At 33.7% G+C, this 21,440-nt stretch overlaps 3 protein-coding genes across 6 annotated transcripts; all 3 read right to left on the minus strand.

The window, feature by feature from the left end:
* Positions 1–799: 799 nt before the first annotated feature.
* Positions 800–16,382, minus strand: LOC103027522 (uncharacterized). Of its 3 annotated transcripts, XM_049472275.1 has the most exons (5): positions 6,370–6,604; positions 5,345–5,400; positions 4,197–4,246; positions 2,788–2,855; positions 800–1,578 (listed from the first exon to the last, which is right to left on the minus strand). In XM_049472275.1, exon 5 carries the CDS (start codon positions 1,565–1,567, stop codon positions 893–895), a length of 675 nt encoding a protein of 224 aa, XP_049328232.1. In that variant the 5' UTR covers positions 1,568–1,578; positions 2,788–2,855; positions 4,197–4,246; positions 5,345–5,400; positions 6,370–6,604; the 3' UTR covers positions 800–892. The 3 variants fall into 3 exon arrangements, with proteins under 3 accessions (XP_049328232.1, XP_049328233.1, XP_049328234.1); XM_049472276.1 differs by lacking the exon at positions 5,345–5,400; XM_049472277.1 differs by lacking the exons at positions 2,788–2,855; positions 4,197–4,246; positions 5,345–5,400; positions 6,370–6,604 and adding exons at positions 14,116–14,236; positions 16,206–16,382 and having other exon boundaries at positions 800–1,457.
* On the minus strand, positions 8,960–10,595 carry LOC103044060 (uncharacterized). 2 transcript variants are annotated; one of them, XM_022681576.2, is made up of 2 exons: positions 10,345–10,595; positions 8,960–9,754 (listed from the first exon to the last, which is right to left on the minus strand). In XM_022681576.2, exon 2 carries the CDS (start codon positions 9,743–9,745, stop codon positions 9,086–9,088), a length of 660 nt encoding a protein of 219 aa, XP_022537297.2. In that variant the 5' UTR covers positions 9,746–9,754; positions 10,345–10,595; the 3' UTR covers positions 8,960–9,085. The 2 variants fall into 2 exon arrangements, with proteins under 2 accessions (XP_022537297.2, XP_007232791.3); XM_007232729.4 differs by having other exon boundaries at positions 10,340–10,595.
* Positions 16,383–18,372: 1,990 nt separating the features above from the next.
* On the minus strand, positions 18,373–21,059 carry LOC103044655 (uncharacterized). Its single transcript, XM_007232731.3, has 2 exons — positions 20,846–21,059; positions 18,373–19,166 (listed from the first exon to the last, which is right to left on the minus strand). The coding sequence occupies exon 2, from the start codon at positions 19,162–19,164 to the stop codon at positions 18,553–18,555; it is 612 nt and encodes a 203-aa protein (XP_007232793.3). The 5' UTR covers positions 19,165–19,166; positions 20,846–21,059; the 3' UTR covers positions 18,373–18,552.
* Positions 21,060–21,440: the final 381 nt, after the last annotated feature.

Here is a 21,440-nt window from a genome sequence, read left to right on the forward strand (position 1 = left end):
ACTCTTTCCTGAACTTCATTTTAAAATCAGTATTTTTCCTGAATACAGATCAAACAGTTCATGTCCTCCAAACCTTTAGTTTCATTATGTTTTTCTAGTTTTTACGTCTATTTTTAAACATGCAGAATTTGGGTTAATTTCTGTTTCTGATCTGGAATTATTAAGTGAATTTAGAGAGATTTAAAGCCCTCAGTTTTTCAGAATGTAAATAAGTTATTATGGTAACACTTTAAAATAAGACTACCTTTATAAAGAGTTTATAAATAGTTTACAATTAGTTTATTAATAGTTACTATTTAGGTGGTAAATGCCTTAAAAATCATTAATAATCACATTAATAAGTTATAAAGTTATAACACATGATTAGAAAGGGTAACAATACAGAAGGCTGTGGGTTCCTATTTGGCAAACAACAGGTCAATGTTTCCCTTTCTATGTTTGTGTTATAACTGATTATTAATGATTTTTAAGGCTTTTACAACCTCATTAGTAACCGTTAATAAACTAATTGTAAACCATTTATAAACGCTTTATAAAGGTAGTCTTATTTGAAAGTGGTACCGTTATTTGACTGCAGTGAAAAAGGGTTTTGTATCACCTACACTTTTAGCCCGTATACGGGTCAAGGCAAGTTAATAGTTTTTTTTCTGATCTTTTACAAATACTGATGTCCATACAGATATGATGTCCACATTCCAACTCCACACATGCGCTGGGACAGTGAGGCCAATCCTATTATTTCTGCTGTAAACTGAAATCCCTTGGTTTCGACGTTAAAACATAAATATGAGGCAAAAGATTACCATTTCAGCTTTAATTATTTTTTAGCTGAAACACAGTTCAGAAGGAGCACCTTTTTTATCTGATCCCTCATATTTCTGTGTCCTGAGCTTTAAAGGATTGTGCAGGCGCACTTCCAGGGTCCTGGAGTCCTGGGTGAGATGGTATTCTGAGCTTCAGTGCTTCTGTTCTCAGGGGGAGGAGTTAATTCTGGTTCTGGACTGGTGTCCGAGCTTCTTGTGGGGGAAGATTCACCTCCACCCTTCAGATCTGATGCACTGGAGTAGTCCATCTCGCACAGGAAGTCTTCTACGTCCTGATGGAGGCTGATGTTGGTGAGCAGGTCTCTGCTGATGAGGAAGGTGTTGTTGATGTCAAATTCCTTGTTGTCGATGTGTGTGGTTATGTAGACCTTGCGGATCTTCTGGGCGTCCAGGCTGATGATGATGCGGTCTTTATTACTACCTTTAAGAGCTCTGTTCTTACGGACGTACTCGGGCAGCTGGTCCGCTTTTGGAAAATTAACGTTTCCCAAAACGTAGTACTGGAGCTCCTCCACAGGCAGCAGCGTAACGCCTTCCTCGATTGGTCTGTTTATGAAGCGATGGAACCCGAAGTGTCCTCTCCTGGGGTCACAGCGAGACACCATTTCATTGTTCCCATCAAAGGAGATGCACCTGGTGGAGAACCAGTACAGGAGCTTGAGTCCATGTCTGGGCCAAGGCATTCCAAACCCAGTCTCCCTTAGCTGAGTCATTTCATTCAGGGTCTGCAATCCGGAGGACATGATCAGCTGTGCTGCGAGGGGACAAATCCAGAACAACATTAGTTCACTTCAATAAACTACCACACAAAAACCCCAAAACCCTGCCTGTGTTCAACTATAACACAGTTTTCATTCAGAATCCGTGGTTGCAGCACACTGTTCGTCCGCTACTGTGTTCTACACCTGGCAACCCAGGATGAGGAAATGGGTGGTGAGAGCAGACAGTTCATATAAGAAAATACTGCCTGAAGCCAGAGCTCAAACTCAACACATCTCTTTATAATACCTGATGATACAGTCTGAGCATTTTATGAGGTACTACAGAAAATACAGTAGAATCCTTATTGGTCCTTTAAGATCGTTATTAAAATAAAAAATGCGTAGCAAATTCAACATACCTTACTAAGTCTGGTAATCCCTTGTTTTGTATTTACATATCAAGCTCTTGTGTGTGGCTGTTGAGAGCTTTACTTAATTTGGCAATATTGATAGACCAAATATTGAGCTTTTATGCTGAATTGGTTAAAATATCTTAATTATTTGCTGTCAGTTCTGTTAATCCTTGCTTTTGCACAAAAGTTTGTTTAGAGAGTTAAACTTTTGATGAGCAAAATGGGTGAAAAATGACCTGGCTGAGTTTTGGTTTTCTATATCTTTGCAATAAAATAATTTAATCATTCTGTATTTAAGGTATTTATCAATTAACTTGTTTTTGATTATAGTCCATCCTTGTTTTATTTTATCCTTTTTAGCTTTTTGAATAATACCCCTCTAATGCGCAACATGGGTCAAAAATGACCCATTCAAAAAGTGGGTCAATAAATTTAAAAAGTAAGAAAGGTAAAAATAAAATAAGGATGTATGATGATCAAAAACTAGTGAATTGAGGACTACCTTAAATTCTGAATGACTGAATTTATTTATTGCTAATGTATATCATAGAAACACTCATACATAAAGTAGAATAGAAAATATATAAAATAGAAAATGAATACGGGTCATTTTTGACCCATTTTGTGCATTAATGTGATCATGTAGCTTCTCTATCCTGTAAATCCCTGAAAAAGCTCCTTCAAAGTTCCTTGTTTTATTATTCCATTATAACTATTTAGACCTGAAAGAGAAACTGACCAAAAACACCCCAAAACAGCCCAGAGTTCTAAGGGTTAAATTTAGAGATCTAAATTAAATCTAATTAAGTCTAAATTAAGTCAAATATGAACCAGAGAAAAGGACTGTACCTGTGATCTGTGCAGGTGTATCTCCACTTCCAGCTCTGTTTACTGAAGCTGCAGAGAGAGCTGGTCACCTGAGACGGGGAGAAATTAGAAAAGATTTTTTATTTTTTGTAGATTTTTTTGGTTACATTCAGCAGTAATCAAAAAAAAAAAAAAAAAAAAAAAAAACATAATTAAAGTACTAATTTAGGATCCATCACGTTTATAAATCTGATCTCAGACCCCTCAGTCTATTCTAAACAACAGGAGACTGAATAACAGCCAGAGATCAGGAGACGAATCTGAGAGATTAAATCACAGAAAAACACCTGAATAGACTGTCCTCCCTCAAGAATAAAATATATATAGTAAATTATACTTTATTAAACATATTGAGAAATGTCTAAATTTATGTTCTTACCTAAAATATATTTAAATCATAGAAACACTCATACATAAAGTAGAATAGAAAATATATAAAATAGAAAATGAATGCGGATCATTTTTGCATTAATGTGATCATGTAGCTTCTCTATCCTGTAAATCCCTGAAAAAGCTCCTTCAAAGTTCCTTGTTTTATTATTCCATTATAACTATTTATTTGCTCAAAACACATAATCAGTTGTATCTATATTTACTCTCGGGCCTCTGAGTAAATTCACCAAAACTAAAAAATACATGCAATTTGCTTTGAACATATTTATATGATGTTTCAAACCAAATAATATCAGCAAATGGCACACTAGTGTCCACAGAAAAAGCTAGGTATGGCGCAGGCACTACTATTTTATAGAGTTTTTATTTTATTTTACTTACATTTTACTAAGTACTTATTTTGCACTAAACATTATTTATTTAGACCAAACATTTTTTGTATATCGTTTTCATTGTGTGTCCTAAATAAAAGTGTTTTTCTCATAATTTAGTGGAACAACTCTTTATTATAATATTTGTTGTTATTTTAAGCAGCTGAAAATAAAGATCTTGTATAGTAAATCAGTTCTGTTATTTTTTTTATCTACATGTATTCTAGAGGTGTGATTATCAGAATAAAATTGTTTTTTCAAAGTAATAAACCATTTAATAGAAAAAAAAAGATATCTTAGGTGTAAACATATTTGAAGTCTATACGTCCATAAATAAGTAAAAACAGGTGCTTTTGACCAAAACATGAACAGCTATACAATATAACAATTCTGCTTCCTTTTACATTTTAAATGATGATATTTTTGAGCAGCCGTATGTCTTCTGGAGTAAAAGAGATCAGGGCATGTGTCTGTCTGATATAATTACTGTGTTATAAGACCTGAAAGAGAAACTGACCAAAAACACCCCAAAACAGCCCAGAGTTCTAAGTTCTAAATTTAGAAATCTAAATTAAATCTAATTAAGTCTAAATTAAGTCAAATATGAACCAGAGAAAAGGACTGTACCTGTGATCTGTGCAGCTCTGTTTACTGAAGCTGCAGAGAGAGCTGGTCGCCTGAGACGGGGAGAAATTTTTTGTAGATTTTTTTGGTTACATACAGCAGTAATCAATAGAAAAAAACATAATTAAAGTACTTCAGGTATATTTAGAACTAATTTAAGGATCCATCAAGTTTATAACTCTGATCTCAGACCCCTCAGTCTATTCTAAACAACAGGAGACTGAATAACAGCCAGAGATCAGGAGACGAATCTGAGAGATTAAATCACAGAAAAACACCTGAATAGACTGACCTCCCTCAAGAATAAATTATAATATATATATAAATATATAGTTAATTATACTTAAAACATATTGAGAAATGTCTAGATTTGTGTTCGTACCTAAAATATATTTAAATCACATTAATATTATGCTTCATCAAATATTTAAAAAGGAAACTTTGGTCATGCTTTTTAAAAAGTACAATACAGTGTATTTTAAATAAATAGTCTACTATGAAGTTCACTTTTAGTTTAATAAAATTCAGTATACTTCTAAAATACTTATTTTTAAATATACTTTTGTACATTTTTAGGATGTTAAGTATGTTAAAAACATCTATTAACTTACAGTAGAAGGTAAATTAAATTACTACAACCAATAAAAAATAAAAAAAATAAAAAAAATTAATCAAGTAAATGTGTAACACTAAAAAGTGTAGTACAGTGTATTAAAATATATTTTTATACCAAATGAAGTAAACTAGAAGTGTGCTGCTTACAAAAGACAGAAATCAATTCTGAGTAGCTTTCTAATATACCTGGTGTATAATAGTGATACTGTTGTAATACTCATTAAATGTATTATAATTTTACTGTAAGCATATTTAAAATACATACAGGGTTATATACATGAAGTAGTTTAAATGTTTAAACATTACTTAAGTTACTTAAGTACAATACACTTCTAAAATACTTATTTACAAATATACTTTTGTACATTTTTAGGAAAAGTGTGTTAAAACAGCTGTTACAGTAGTTCACTTTTTTTTACCAAAGTAGATAAAAAAAAAGCAAATCAGATCTGATTTGAGAAACAAATAAGTCTGAACAAACATTTGATTAAATTTAGAAATCTTAAGGATAAAAAAATGAGAGAAAATAACTGTACCTGTGATCTGTGGCAGGTGTATCTTCCAGCTCTGTCTGAAGCTGCAGAGTGAGAGACTGAGAGAGAGAGAGAGCGATTTAAAAATCAACAAAAAACAACAAAAACATAAAAAAACAGCCACAGCTTTAAACTATTTTCTGTAGATTTTTTTGGTTACATACAGCAGTAATCAATAGAAAAAAACATAATTAAAGTACTTCAGGTATATTTAGAACAATTTTAGGATCCATCAAGTTTATAACTCTGATCTCAGACCCCTCAGTCTATTCTAAACAACAGGAGACTGAATAACAGCCAGAGATCAGGAGACGAATCTGAGAGATTAAATCACAGAAAAACACCTGAATAGACTGTCCTGCCTCAAGAATAAAATATATATAGTTAATTATATATATATATATATAGTTTTATATATATATATATATTTATATATATATAAATAGTGATACTGTTGTAATACTCATTAAATGTATTATAATTTTACTGTAAGCATATTTAAAATACATACAGGGTTATGTACATGAAGTAGTTTAAATATTTAAACATTACTTAAGTTTATTTAAAATAGTTAAAATTTAGTACAGTTAAGTACACTTAGCACAATTTTATCACTCTTTAAATATACTGATTAATAATAATGTGGCCACAAGAAAACACTAGTTAATCTACTAAATAAAAATAAAATTATTCTTTAAATACACTAACAGATTGTTAAAATAAACTTATTATTCTTTTTAAAAAGTACAATACAGTGTATTTTAAATAAATAGACTACTATGAAGTAAAGTTTTAGTTTAATGTAATTCAATACACTTCTAAAATACTTATTTACAAATATACTTTTGTACATTTTTAGGAAAAGTGTGTTAAAACAGCTGTTACAGTAGTTCACTTTTTTTTTTTTTTACCAGAGTAGGTCCAAAAAAAGCAAATCAGATCTGATTTGATAAACAAATCAGTCTGAACAAACATTTGATTAAATTTAGAAATCTTAAGGATAAAAAAATGAGAGAAAATAACTGTACCTGTGATCTGTGGCAGGTGTATCTTCCAGCTCTGTCTGAAGCTGCAGAGTGAGAGACTGAGAGAGAGAGAGCGATTTAAAAATCAACAAAAAACAACAAAAACAAAAAAAAACATAACCACAGCTTTAAACTATTTTTTGTAGATTTTTTTGGTTACATACAGCAGTAATCAATAGAAAAAAACATAATTAAAGTACTTCAGGTATATTTAGAACAATTTTAGGATCCATCAAGTTTATAACTCTGATCTCAGACCCCTCAGTCTATTCTAAACAACAGGAGACTGAATAACAGCCAGAGACCAGGAGACGAATCTGAGAGATTAAATCACAGAAAAACACCTGAATAGACTGTCCTGCCTAATAATAAATATATATATATATATATATATATATATACATTTCTCAGTATGTCTAAATGTACAATTATATATAATATATATATATATATATATATATATATATATATATATATATATATATATATATATATATATATATATATATATATACAGTGGAGCCCAAAATTATTCATACCCCTGGCAAATTTTGACTTGAAGTTACTTTTACTCAACCAGCAATTTTATTTTTGCCCGAAAACTTAATAATTAATAATTTTGGACATGCCACTTTTTGTTCAAATGTGAATAAAGGCTGAGAAATATTTTTTTCCACAATGATGCCTCTTGTACATAATTGTAATATCTCCTGGGAGATGCCTGTGTCGTTTCCAGTCAAAAATAAAATTGCTGGTTGAGTAAAAGTAACTTCAAGTCAAAATTTGCCAGGGGTATGAATAATTTTGGGCTTCACTGTAGATGTATATATATATATATATATATATATATATATATATATATATATATATATATATATATAAATATATATAAAAATTGTACATTTAAACATATTGAGAAATGTTGTATGCTGTAAATATACATATAATATGCATATAACAGATTTATGTACTTAAAATATAGAAAAAGTACATTAATATTATGCTTTCATCAAATGTCTGAAAGGACAATTATCAAAAATAAACTAATTCATATGAAATACACTTTTAGCTTATTGTAATTCAATATACTTCTAAATGTAACTTGGGCATCATGTAACTTTTTAGAGAATAAATTAAATTACTAACTACAATGGTAAAAAGTTTTAAAATATATTTAGGTATTAACTTACATTGATATAACAGTTAAAATGTATTTCAATGTATTATAACTAGGAAAATATAAATATAAGTAAATTATAGGATACAGTGTTAAATAACACATTTAAATGTCAAAAAAAAAAAAGAAGTTTAATCTGAGAGATTAAAACACAGGAAAACACCTGACTAGACTGTCCTGAATAAAGAAAAAAGGTATAAGCTTATTTTTTTCCCTATAAAGACATTTTTAAAGACTGTTACCTGTCTCTCAGTAATACAGTCTCTTCTATTAGAAGCACAAATCCTCCAATACTGAACCAGCATCAGCTCCATCATCATCAGCTACCTGAAGAGGCAGAGAGTAAGATTAAAAAAAAGAAATATAAAAGAGAAACACAGAGAAAACACCCCGAGACACTGCCAGCAGATTCATTTAATTCAATTAAATTTTATTTCTATAGCGCTTTTTTTTTCTATGCTTTACATGGAAAAACAGCTCCACGCCTCTTATGAGCAGCAAGCGCCACAGTGATGCCAATTATTGTGGAGAAAACAGTCGCAGAGGAAAAACTCCCTTACATTAAAGGAGAACTTTGGTGTAAAATGGACTTTTGTTGTAGTAATGATAAATACATGATAAAAGTTCTTACCTTTGATGAATAGCACACCTCCGTTCTCCCACAGCATTCCGAGATCCAGACATTTTAACAGTTTGTCCAAAACACCCTTCAGACTGGGAGATACGGGGCTTAATTTACCCTGATAAATCATTATTTCCAGCTCAAAATAGCTCCACACCTCCTTGCTAGATTCTGGAGAGCCCTGCCATTTAAATGAGGCATTAATAACCTAAAAAGTGCACAAGAAGCTTATTAAAACCCACTGTTTACATCCCATAACACTAGCTTCAACTCAGAGCACCGCCATTACTGAACTGATAATGACAGACATATATACATAGACTCCACAAAGCGCAGCAGCCAGCGCCAGGAGGCAGGCTATGCAGAGTCTAGTGCTCTTTGAAGAGCTCTGTCTTCAGGAGTTTATTAAAGATAGTGAGAGATGCTCCTGATCTGGTAGTAGAAGGTAGTTAGTTAGAGGTGTTAGGAGAGTAAATGCTCTTTGAAGAGCTCTGTCTTCAGGAGTTTATTAAAGATAGTGAGAGATTCTCCTGATCTGGTAGTAGAAGGTAGTTAGTTAGAGGTGTTAGGAGAGTAGGTGCTCTTTGAAGAGCTCTGTCTTCAGGAGTTTATTAAAGATAGTGAGGGACGCCCTGATCTGGTAGGCTTCAGCAGCTTATCAATTACATTTCAATAAGATTTTATTTTCATACTAATGTGATAACTTTATATTTTTGTTGCTTGTTGTTTATTTTATGCAGATCTAAAAAGGTCACTCGTAGCTTGAAAACAAACAAAAAAATGAAAAAAACTCATGATTTTAAAGTTATTTTTATTGTTAAATGTGGTGATTAAAACAAGCAGATACAGATGTCGGGCTTTAGACCTCGGGCAGATAATCAATAACAGCACTAAGTTAAGGCTTGAAGTTTGTTCTGTTTCTATTTCAGATATTTTATAAGTAGGAAGACGATTACAAAAAGCACGATTATTGGAATGAACACTGCGATGCAGTAACGCCAGCGGCTACAGCATTTCACACAGGGGTTTTGGGATGGCTGGTGGTCCTGCATGGACGCATGTCGGGTGCTCTCAGGAATGGTGATGTAACGGGAGGTTGTTTGTCTGAGGAAATCTTCTTTCTCCACATCACTGATGGTTTTCAGTAGTTCTGGGCTGATGCAGAAGGTTTGGTTTGGGTTGAAGGTCCACTGGTCTTTGTGTCGTGTGACGTAGAGGCTCTCCAGACTGAAGCGGGTGATGCAGATGATGATACGGTCGGTGTTGCTGTCGTCCAGGTTACCGGTGTATTCTCTCCTCACGTAATCAGGCAGGTCTTTGGCTTCATAATGGTTCAGGTTGCCAACTTCATAGTAGCGCATGTTGGTAACAGGAAGAATCTTTTCTTTATTGTGAAAAAGTCTGAAGCCGTAATCTCCTCTAAACGGGCTGCAGAGAACGGTTATCTCGTTATTGAAGCTAAAATGCAAACAGTGGGTCACAAACCAGTACAGGAGGTTGAGTCCGTGACGGGGGGACGGCCGCCCAAACCCAGAGTCCACAAGATCCGGTAAGGTGTTGAGGGTCTCCTTTCTCACCATAGTTCAGCTCTAAGAACAAATCAAACACAAAAGAGAAGATCTATATATATATATATTTTTTTATTCAAACCTGCTATAAAGACGTCCATCAAAACAGACCCCAATAATAACAAGTTTTAAAGCCATTAAATCATCTGAAATTGTTCTTACAACAATATTACATACTTAGTCCAGATTTGAGAGTGATTAACTCTTGAGAGGGGTATCCAGTTAGACGGTTAAACTCTTCAACCTCCAACAAAGACGTCCATCAAATCATTAAATCATCTGATCATGTTCTTACAACAATATAATAAGGTATTTGAACCTCTCATTTGCCACTTTATTAGAAGCACCCACTGTACCTTGTGCTATTTAAACATTAAAATAAACCACTGTGTTAATCTAAACCAAAAAAAACATATATCCTTTATTGTTACAATACAATTGCCATTGTGACCTGATTACAACATGGGTCTGGCCTGAATGGGTCTGAATGTAAAATAGGGAAAAGTCACACTGTTTATAAATGTAATAATTTAATAATTAAAATACAGAGAATAAAGCACTTCTTATCGTTTATAGTAGGAGTCAGAAGATAAACTCATACTGTACCGTACTGGTTTACTCAGAGAGAGGGAGTGTGTGGGCGCCGGACGAGACTGAAAACAGATCTGACCAAAGTCTGAGAAACAGAAACTTAAGCACAACAGAGCAGCACAGAGGAACAGGAAGTAGAATTAATGAAGCAAAGTTCAAACATCAAAACCAGGTTTACAATGTTATCTATCTTCACTACATATTCTCAACTCTGTACTTACCAGCTAATTTATTACAAACACCCAACTTCAGACATCCCCTAGACCTGGACTTGGACACTAAAAAATCACTATTATAAACTGTACAGCGTGCAAGACTTTCATTGTTTTTCACTTTTACCAGACATGGATATACTTTAGAGTCAGAGGAGAAATGAATTTTGATGGGAGCCACGGTGCTCCTGAACGCATCCTGTCCAAGAGGAAACAAAAACAAAAAAACAAACAAACAAAAAAAAACGCTGCCCGCCCACATTGAAAACCTCTGGAATACAATCAAGAGGAAGATGGATGATCACAAGCCATCAAACCACCAAACTGAACTGCTTGAATTTTTGCACCAGGAGTGAAATTATGTTATCCAAAAGCAGTGTGTAAGACTGGTGGAGGAGAACATGATGCCAAGATGCATGAAATACTGCGATTAAAAACCAGGATTATTCCTCCAAATATTGATTTCTGAAATCTTAAAACTTTATGAATATGAACTTGTTTTATTTGCATTATTTGAGGTCTGAAAGCTTTTCTGCATCTTTTTTTGTTATTTCAGCCATTTCTCATTTTCTGCAAATAAATGCTCTAAATGACGATATTTTATTTAGAATTTGGGCGAAATGATGTCTGTAGTTTATAGAATAAAACAACAATATTCCTTTTATTAAAACATAAACTGAAGTGGTTTATTTTTTTCCAGAGCTGTATATGTATATATTTATATATGTGTATATATATGTGTGTGTGTGTGTGTGTGTGTGTGACTGTGTGTGTGTATATGTATTTATATGTGGGTGTGTGTGTGTATGAGTATCTATGCATGTGTACATCTATGCATACAAGACTGGATATTAGACTTTTATTTTGTATCTTGTCAACAATACTTACTGATGTGAAGAATCTGTAAAGGGGTAATTTGTTTACTTTTCAATAAACACTTAAATAAATAAATAAATAATCAGAACACTTTTTTTTTTTAACTATGCGCTTTTCCTCACTGGCCACTTTAATAGAAACACCTACTTTACCATCTTTAAGGTTCACCTGTGTCACACACACACACACACACACACACACACTCAAACACAAATACACACACACACACACACAGTATACATGACTATATAGTTATTGGTACATTAACTACATACAAATTGTTCAGAAGGTTTCAAAAACTGTTTATTGGACATTTCAGTTTAAAGTCTGTTCAATATCTCACAAATCATTTAGAAAATGTTATAAACTGGATACACATTACAATTACATCACAATTACAAAATATACTCAGGAAAAAAATTTAAAAGACATTGTCATTATTAAAATAGTGTGACTTAACCTGGGATTTTCTTTACTTGAACTGAATTATTCTAAAATTACATTCCATTCCATTCCTGGTGAAAAACAAATGTACTTAATTGTACTTCAAACATGTTGAGAAATGTTTAAGTATGCTGTAAATATATACTATAAACCAACGTATATACTTACTTAAAATAGATTAAAAGTACATTAATATTATGCTTTCATAAAATATTTGAACGTGAACTTTGCTCGTACTTCTTGAAAAGTAAAATATAGCGCATTTAAATAAATATAGTACTATAAAGTACACTTGTAGTTTAGCTCAATGTAATTCAATATACTTCTAAAATACTTATTACCAAATATACTTTTGTACATTTTAGCAAAATGTGTAAAAAAACATCTGTTACAGAAGTTCACTTAAAGTTTAATGTATCATGTAACTTTTTAGAAAGTAAATTAAATTATTACTACTACTAATTTAAACATTTTAAAGTAAATTTGTAACACGCTACACATTGTAGTACAGTATATTAAAATATACTTTTGTACCCACCAAAGTATATTCTATACTAGAAATGTGCTACTTAAAAAAAAGAACAAGAAGCATATTTGTACACTAATGTCTAAATCACATATATTTAACATCAATTCTTAGTACATTTGTTTTTGTATATTCATTAAACAGTTTAAATGTTTAAGTGTTACTTTAAAAGTATATTTTCCATTTTATATTGTTCCATTTTAGTATAGTTAAGTACACTTAGAACAATTTAAGTAAGACTTTTGTACTATTTTTATAAGTACAAAAATAGTTGTTCCATTTTAGCACTTTTTAAATAAACTGATTAATAATAATGTGGCTACAAGAAGATTTAGTGCACTACAGCATAATAATGCTTAGTATACTTTAATCTACTTTTTTTCACTAGTGATTACATCACATTACATTTGGGAGACACTTTTGTCCCAAGCGACTTAATGATGTACATATAGTAATACAGAGGTCGGACAGTGAAACTGAAACACCTGTTATTTTAGTGTGGGAGGTTTCATGGCTAAATTGGAGCAGCCTGGTGTTCAATCTTCATTAATTGCACATTGCACCAGTAAGAGCAGTAAGAGTGTGAAAGTTCAATTAGCAGGGTAAGAGCACAGTTCTGCTCTAAATATTGCAATGCACACAACATTACGGGAGACATACCAGAGTTCAAAAGAGGACAAATTGTTGGTGCACGTCTTCCTGGAGCATCTGTGACCAAGACAGCAAGTCTTTGTGATGCATTAAGAGCCACAGTATCCAGGGTAATGTCAGCGAGATACCACCAAGAAGGACCAACCACATCCAACAGGATTAACTGTGGACGCTGTAAGAGGAAGCTGTCTGAAAGGGATGTTCCGGTGCTAACCCAGATTGAATCCAAAAAAACATAAAACCACAGCTGATCAAATCACGCAGAATTCAATGTGCACCTCAACTCTCCTGTTTCCACCAGAACTGTCCGTCACCTCAATAAATTATTGTGCTCTAAAACCAGCTGTTTCAGTTTCATTGTACAACCTATGTAGACAATCAACGTTAAAAAAAAACAAAACAAAAAAAAAACATTAAGACAGGGCCTGAAGGAGGCCAAAAATTACAACATTATAATACTGATTGCTGGATTTTATGAGAACTCCAAGAGAAAAACAAAAAAAAATACTGTTAACAAAAATTGAAGTAAAAGTTCGATAGAGAAACGTAAAGTATCGACGTATTAAAGGATTGTACAGTAAGTCTCCCAGAATCCCGGGCTCCTGTTAACCTGAGCAGCAGCTGCTCTGATCCGGATGGGAGCAACCTCTACGTGAACGTGTTGAACGGGGTGAGCAGGTCGTCTGTGGAAGTCCATCTCGCTCAGGAAGTCGTCTACGTCCTGATGGCGTCTGATGCTGGTGAGGAGGCCCCTGCTGATGCGGAAGGTGCTGTCGATGTCGAACTCTGAGTCGTCGATGTGTGAAGTTACGTAAACCCTGTCGACCATCTCGTCGTCCAGGCTGATGATGATGCGGTCTTTGTTACCATTGTTAAGAGCTCTGTCCTCACGGACGTACTCGGGCAGCCGGTTCGCTCCTGGATAGTAAAGGTTTCCCACCATGTAGTACGGGAGGTCCTCGTCAGGCAGCAGGATAAGGCCGTCCTGGTCGGGAGTGTTGTTAAAGTAGTGGAACCCAAAGTGTCCTCTCCTGGGGTTACAACGAGACACCATTTCATTATTCCCATCAAAGGAGATGCACCTGGTGGAGAACCAGTACAGCAGCTTGAGTCCATGTCTGGGCCAAGGCAATCCAAACCCAGACTCCCTCAGCTGGGGCATTCCATTCAGGGTCTGCACTTTGGGGGACATGATCAGCGGTGCTGCGAGGGGGGGATAAATCCAGAACAACGTTAGTTCACTTCAGAAAACTACCACACAAAAACCCCAAAACCCTGCCTGTGTTCAACTTTTAGCATCCATGGCTGCGGCACACTGTTCGTCCGCTACTCTGTTCTACACCTGGCAATCCAGGGTGAGGAAATGGGACTGGAAGAATGGTGGTGAATATGGAGGCGTGACGTACCACACATTTCAAATCAGAAAATACTGCCTGAAGCCAGAGCTTAAACTCAACACATCTCTTTATAATACCTGATGATACATTCTGACCATTTTATGAGGTACTACAGAAAATATATTCTCTATTGGTCCTTTAAGATTGTTATTAAAGTGATTGAAAACTCATAAAAATTCAAAGCAAATTCAACACACAGTACTGAGTCTGCTAATCTCTTGTTTTAAAAGGGATTTTACATATCAAACAACTGTGTGTGGCCGTGGACAGCTTTAGTTCATTTTACAACAGTGATAGACCAAATATTGAGCTTTTATGCTGAATTGTTTGCTCAGTTCTGTTTATCTTTGCTTTTAGACTAAAGTTTGTTTAGAGAACTAAAAAAACTTTGATGCGCGAAATGGATGACAAGTGACCCGGCTGAGTTTAAATGTTCTATAGCTTTGCAATAAAATAATTTAATCATTCAGTATTTAAGTTATTCTGCAATTAACTTGGTTTTGATTATAGTACATCCTTATTTTATTTTATCCTTTAACTCTGACTCTCTCAGCCGGGTCATTCCATACAGGGTCTGCACTCTGGAGGACATGGCCACAGGATGGGGGGACAAATCCAGAGCAATAGTTCAGATCATTAAACTCTAAAAACACTAAAACTTCATCAGTGTTAGAACTACAACTCATGTCTTCAGAATCCCAACTAACAGAGAAGTCTATAAGAACGTTTAGCAGCGTTTTAAAAAGATTCCTGGAAGGTTAACCTGTAACATTACAGAAATAACATTCCAGGAACTTTCTGAAAACATGTGACGTTTATCAATTAAAATGATTCTCAACTAATGTTTTCAGCTAAATTAATACTAGTGCCATTTCAGCGAATGGGGGCCTGTTGTTTGTTGTAACTCTTACAAATTAAACTTATTTTTATATATTTTTAAACTCTGAATAAAAAAAAAAACATGTATTTAACTATTCAAAACATGTAATGGTCAAACTTTACTTTTTTTTTTTTTTTTTTTTTTTACTTAATTTTTTACAAGGTTTCTAAGCTGATGATGGTTACAAAACTCATGTTACATTTAAAAAAAACATGTTTTAAAGCAACTTTTTGTCTTCTTGAGAGATCATGAGGTCATGGTCAACTGCATATTCAAATAACTGATTAATGAGAAAACAATTATTCCTGTTAATTTAACTCACTCCTGTTACTTTTTATGTTTTGAGTAACAGGAATACAAGTAACAGGAATGAGTTTTTAGCATAGAATTAGCCAAAACATGAAAAATAGCTAAATGGAGTCTATGCTAATAGTATGAGAACACCGAGCACATTCTAGTGATTTTCCCAAGATTAGTATTTTAAAATGAACAAATAAGATCTAAGGATTAATTTGGGTAACAGGAAATAGTGTTTAGATTGAGCTCCTTAGTCATATTTAACTGTTAATTTTTTTACCTAGTTTTTATATTTATAAATTGGAGTCAGATCACTTTAAATTAATACAATTAATTGGCAAAGGCTCATCTAAAGTATTGGAAAGTTAGAATACGCATTAGGAGGACAAGGCATAGGCCGGCTGATCTATTAAAAACCTGCTATATGTAAAACCACAGCCTTGGGGCTTTCCGTTCAAGTTTTAGGCAGCTTAAAACACAGTGTTACACACATTAAAACTACTGAAACTGCAGCTTCACTGATCTTAATCCAGCAGAGAAAGATAAAAGAGATGAAAGTAAAGACTAGAGGATTTCAGTCCTGTTAAACCAGTCTTACCATCTGGATCTGCTGCTGACTCTCCACTGGCTTCTTCAGAAAGAGCCCAGAGAGCAGGAAACCGAAACTTACCCAGTCCAGGACTGAAGAGGAGGGGCTTTACTGGGGTCACTCAGGGACACAGCGAGAGTCTGGGCTGAGGCAGTTCAGCTTCACTGTTGTTTTACTGCACAGAAACAACAAGAGAAAGTAAAGCCTGGGCAACAGACTCAAATTAGGTGCCACAACAATGAGCACAATAAACAAAACATACAATACAATACAATACAATACAATACAGCTTTCATTACTCTGTGTACCTGTACTCAGATTTCATGACATTAAAAAGCCTCTTGACTTGATTTGACTTGAAAGAGTACAGTAAGTGAACTAACTACAAACACTGCTGTAAAAAAAAAAAAGTATTTGACCCCTTACAGATTTCTTTAGATTCTTCTTTCTTCAGGACCTGGACAACTTTTTGCAACCATTGATGGAACCATGAATTCCGCTCTCTATCAGAAAATCCTGAAGGAGAATGTCCAGCAATCAGTTTCTGACCTCAAGCTCAGGCGTACTTGGGTTCTGCAGCAGGACAATGACCCAAAACACAACAGAAAGTCCATCTCTTAATGGCTTGAAGAAAAAAAAAAAAAGCTTTTTTTTTGTGGAGTGCCGTAGCCCGATTAAGATTGAGATGTTGTGGCTGGATCAAAACAATTCTGTAAAGAAGAATGCACCAAAATCTCTCCACAAAGACGTGAAAGACTTGTTGCTAGATAGCGCTAACGTTTGGGTTGATTGGCAAGACTGGTTTAAATAGATTTCTCCCTTAATAAGTGAAATCATCATTTAAAAACACTTTTTGTTTTTTCTTAGGTTATCTTTCTGATACAAAATGTGTTTGTTAATATGAAAAAATATAGTTTATTTATTTTTTATTTTTACAGCACTATACATACCTGTACGGCCATATCAGGATGAGGGCTGCTGAAGTTACAGCTACAGCTGTTTCACTTCTGTTTCAGGTTTTTCCGCATTTCATCAGATTAGATCATATCAGATTAGAACATCAGAAGTGCTTTGTATATATTTTATTATCTTACTCTATCTTATTTTATATATATTTGTATATATTTTATTATCTTACTCTACTTTGAAAAAATTTAAATCTACACATATTAGTTCACATTGCGGTCAAATGTTTGGACACCACCGTTCTCATGACCTGTTACTTTCTTTATTTTTCTTATTTTCTACAATGTGGATTAATATTAAAGATGTATAAAAGAATGGTTTGAGGACAGACGGATAACAGACGGGGGGGGGGGGAGACACATTTGCTAAAATATATTAAAGCCCACTCTATACTGACTTTTGTGGAATTACAGTTAATCAAAAATAAACAAAATACATTTGTTCCTGTAATTCTGTTTATTATTAGTTAAATCAAACTAAAGGTGACGTTACCACCTAAACATGTTACTCCACATTACACTTATAGGGGGTCAAGTCCACCTATTTCTATTTTGCTGAATCTGGGCCAGAAAGACTTGCCCTCATTTAAATGAGAGAATTTTAAAGGAAAATCTCAGGACATCTGTCCATAAACTGAATCTCAAGGGAAGGTGGGTCACGCAACAAGACAACGACCCAAAGCACACAAGTAGTTCTAGAATGGAAATGTTGTGAAAGGACCTGAATAGAACAGTTAATGTGAGAAAACCCACCAAAAACCCAGATTTGTAGCTGTTCTGTACGAAGGGGTTAAATTCCTCTAAGCTGGTGTGCAGGACAGATCAATAGTTACTGAAAACATTTAGTTGCACTTAAGAGGGGAAATCACACCAGATACTAGAAGTAAAGGTTCACATACTGTATGTAATGTTTTCCTCGATAAATAAATGCCCGAAGTATAATATATTTATCTCGTTTATTTAACTAGGTTCTCTTTTTTTACTTTTAGGATGATTTACTGTGAAAATCTGATGTTTCAGGTCATGTTCATGCAAAAATACATTCAAATACATTCAAATACAAGCGTTCAAGCACCAGTGATCAGCCAGGCTGTTGAAGCAAAATCCTGGAATGGATTTTTTACCTTCTGGACCTGGATTTTATACCTTAGACTTAGACTTGAGGCAAAAAGAAGAGTCAGAAGACAAAACAAGGCATTCATAAAACAGAGGAAGATTAATTAAGAGCTTTATTCATTTTTTTGCTTTAGTGGAATAACAAATATAATGGTTTATTTGATTAATAACAATTGTAAAAAGCACAGCGACTTCATGACTGATTTGAATTATTTAACAAAGGTAAGGAGAAGATAAAAATGAGCGAATCAAAACCACCTCGTTTCTGAATCTGCTTAAAGAATGACACACCAAGAGTCGTTACTTGGCTCCGTCTGGACGTAGGCGCTCTGACTGTAGCCAGCCTGTAGGTAGGATTGGTTCTGATACTGGATCTGAGGAGGCTGCATCTTCTTGAGGAATTCCTCCAGGCTCATGTTCTTGATATTCATGAGTAGGCCCTGGCTGATCCGGTAGGTGTGGCCAAAACATTTCTTGTTAACGTGTTGGGTGATGTAGACCCTCTCCAGGAAGTTGCCGTTCAGACGCACCATGATCCGATCCATGTTGCTTTTGGGCACACGGTGGTTGTAATTCTTCCTGACGTACGAGGGCAGCTTTTCTGCTCCGGGGGCGTTGAGGTTGCCCACATCATAGTACGGAAGTTTCTGCTTGGGCAGGAGGGCATTGACATGGTCATGGTCATTGTCATCGTCATCGTCATCGTCAAAGTTGTAGAACCGATGGAACCCGTAGGCGTTGGTGCTGGGGTTCTCTTTCGGGATCATTAGGCCATCACTGAAGGTGACGAAATCTTGGGCGAACCAGTACAGGAGGTTGAGTCCGTGCCGTGGACTGGGACGCCCGAACTCAGAGTCACGAAGCTGCGACAGCTCGTTCAGGGTCATGTCTGAAAAGTAGAAGCACGGACATACAATGCTTAAACGAGAAAAGAAAGAAAACAAAGAAAGAAACAATCCTTCAGTGAGGGATATGATCTTCAACTTTTTCACTTTTTATTTCCTTACAACCTCTTACAACTTTTTTTTGTTTAGTTGTGATTTCTGTTATAGTTGTGTTACTATTTAGCCCTGTTTTAGATCACTGAATCAGATGTCTAGGTTTGGGCTCTTGCTCATGAATATTCATACAGTACAGGCCAATAACCTTAATGAGAATCTTTTCTTCTTTCTTTTTCATATTTTGCATTATTTTTGTATTTCTGCATAAAATACACTGTTTAAAATTAAAAAGACTAAACAAACAAAAATATTGAAATATATAATCAAATCCCAGTCTGATAATCTTGTTTCAATGGTTTTATTTAACATTTCTAATAAGTTTCAGTATTAAAAAGGAAAAATGTGATTAAACCATAAAACAGAAGCTCTACACAATCCAAACACGCAGTCCAGGTGAACTTACACACTTTTTTTTTTACACAACTTGTTTTTTCTAAAAGGGGATTATTAATTATCTCATCTGAGATATTTAGTTGCTTTTTACTACACTGTCAAATGTTACTAAATAATTACTATAATGTGACACACAACACTTTTAAAAACGTGCTTTTGTTAGTTAGTTTTTTTTTTATTAAGATTACAGTTCTATACATTATTATTATTAATCATCCCACTTTTATGGGTAAAAAAGGGTATACATTTAAATCTTAAAGCATTTTTCAGGCCACAGGTGAAACATCTGGTCGATATGTTTTATTTAGGGTTAGAATTTTTTTTATTCAACAGCAACCAAAAAATGCACTGTTAAAAAATTTATTTATCAATTACTTTCATATATATATATATATATATATATATTTTTTTTTAATAAAATACAATTTGTGTTTAAAGTTAAAAAGATACAATTTAAACAAACAAATTTGAATATGAATAAAATTCCAATGTGAGGATAATTTTAATTTAAATGTTAATAGCATTAAAAAGAAAACATATGATTAAAGTTTCTTGGAGGCTTGAAGGTTTGCTTTTCACCTTTTTCATCTTCAAAAAAAAAAAAGTTACAATTAAATTTATGAGTTACGCCAATAAATATAGGGATTTATGGATTTGAATTGTATTAAGTTATTAATACAACGCTACATGCGTCATTATTAAAAGGCTAAGGATCTATGCAGAATCATGATCAACCCACCTTGTACTGGTTTAAAAACCTGATAATTTTAAATCTTGGAAATTCTAACATAGAAATTTAAGGATCTGAAAATGAATGAAGTACAGTATTTGTTTTTTATCTGAATCTGATTTTTAAGTCATTTCTAAAATTTAACAGCAAATTCTTCACCTGACCTCAAAAAAAAAAAAGATCAAGAATCAAAGAATCAAATTAATGAATATAAATAAAGAATTATTTCAGGTTTATAATTAAATTCAATTTAAATATTATTATTATTTTTTTTTTGAAGGCTGTTTTTTGAGTAAAAATCTTGTTCTAGTATGTTCAAGTAAATCTTTTCTAGATACATTAAATGCTTCTTAGCAGATAGTTTAGCTGTTGTTGAGTTCTTTTGTTCAGACAGATTTATAAAGGATTTAACAGTAAAGAATAGTAAATAGAGAACATACGCACCGGTCTCTGGTGTTGGAGGTTCTCCAGCAGTGGAGTGAAGGAGGAGGTCTGCTCTGTTTTAGAGAGTTGGAGGTGATAAACTCAGGGGGCGGAGTTCCTCAGAATCAGTGGACACTCTGGGGAACAGAAACTTACGGAGGACTCTGGTATTTTTTCAGTTGTATTATTTTAATAAGTGACTAAGCAGAATTCCTCCTAAAGCTCTCAGAAGAGGAGAGAAACAGGGCTAAAACAATGCCTGTAGAGATAAAAAAAAAATAATGGTAACACTTTCTATGAATGTCATCTTTATTAAGACTCTATAACCACATTCATAACATATTATAATGCATTCATAAACGTTTATAAAAATGCATAAAACATTATAGCCATGTTTGTTAGGCATAATGACCTGTGATCAAAATACATTATAAGCTGTGCCTATAATTTATATGTTAAAATAGTATATCTCTATCATTAAAAATCTAGTCCCACAATAAAAGTCTGGCACTTTTATAATACATTATAATGGACTACAATTAATATTATATTAAACACAATTATATCAAGACAAGAATGATTTATGAGTGGTTAAAAATATATTTATAGGATTATT

This window comes from Astyanax mexicanus, chromosome 25 (assembly GCF_023375975.1).
Source record: "Astyanax mexicanus isolate ESR-SI-001 chromosome 25, AstMex3_surface, whole genome shotgun sequence".
NCBI lineage: Eukaryota > Metazoa > Chordata > Actinopteri > Characiformes > Acestrorhamphidae > Astyanax > Astyanax mexicanus.

Bases quoted from the DNA above. Each gene is read 5' to 3' on its own strand.
- LOC103044655 (XM_007232731.3), bottom strand. From the start codon at position 19,164: ATGACCCTGAACGAGCTGTCGCAGCTTCGTGACTCTGAGTTCGGGCGT.
- LOC103027522 (XM_049472277.1), bottom strand. From the start codon at position 14,225: ATGTCCCCCAAAGTGCAGACCCTGAATGGAATGCCCCAGCTGAGGGAG. The intron at 1,458-14,115 runs GTGCATCTCCTT...GTTCTCCACCAG, and splicing joins CTGTACTGGTTCTCCACCAG to GTGCATCTCCTTTGATGGGA.
- LOC103044060 (XM_022681576.2), bottom strand. From the start codon at position 9,745: ATGGTGAGAAAGGAGACCCTCAACACCTTACCGGATCTTGTGGACTCT.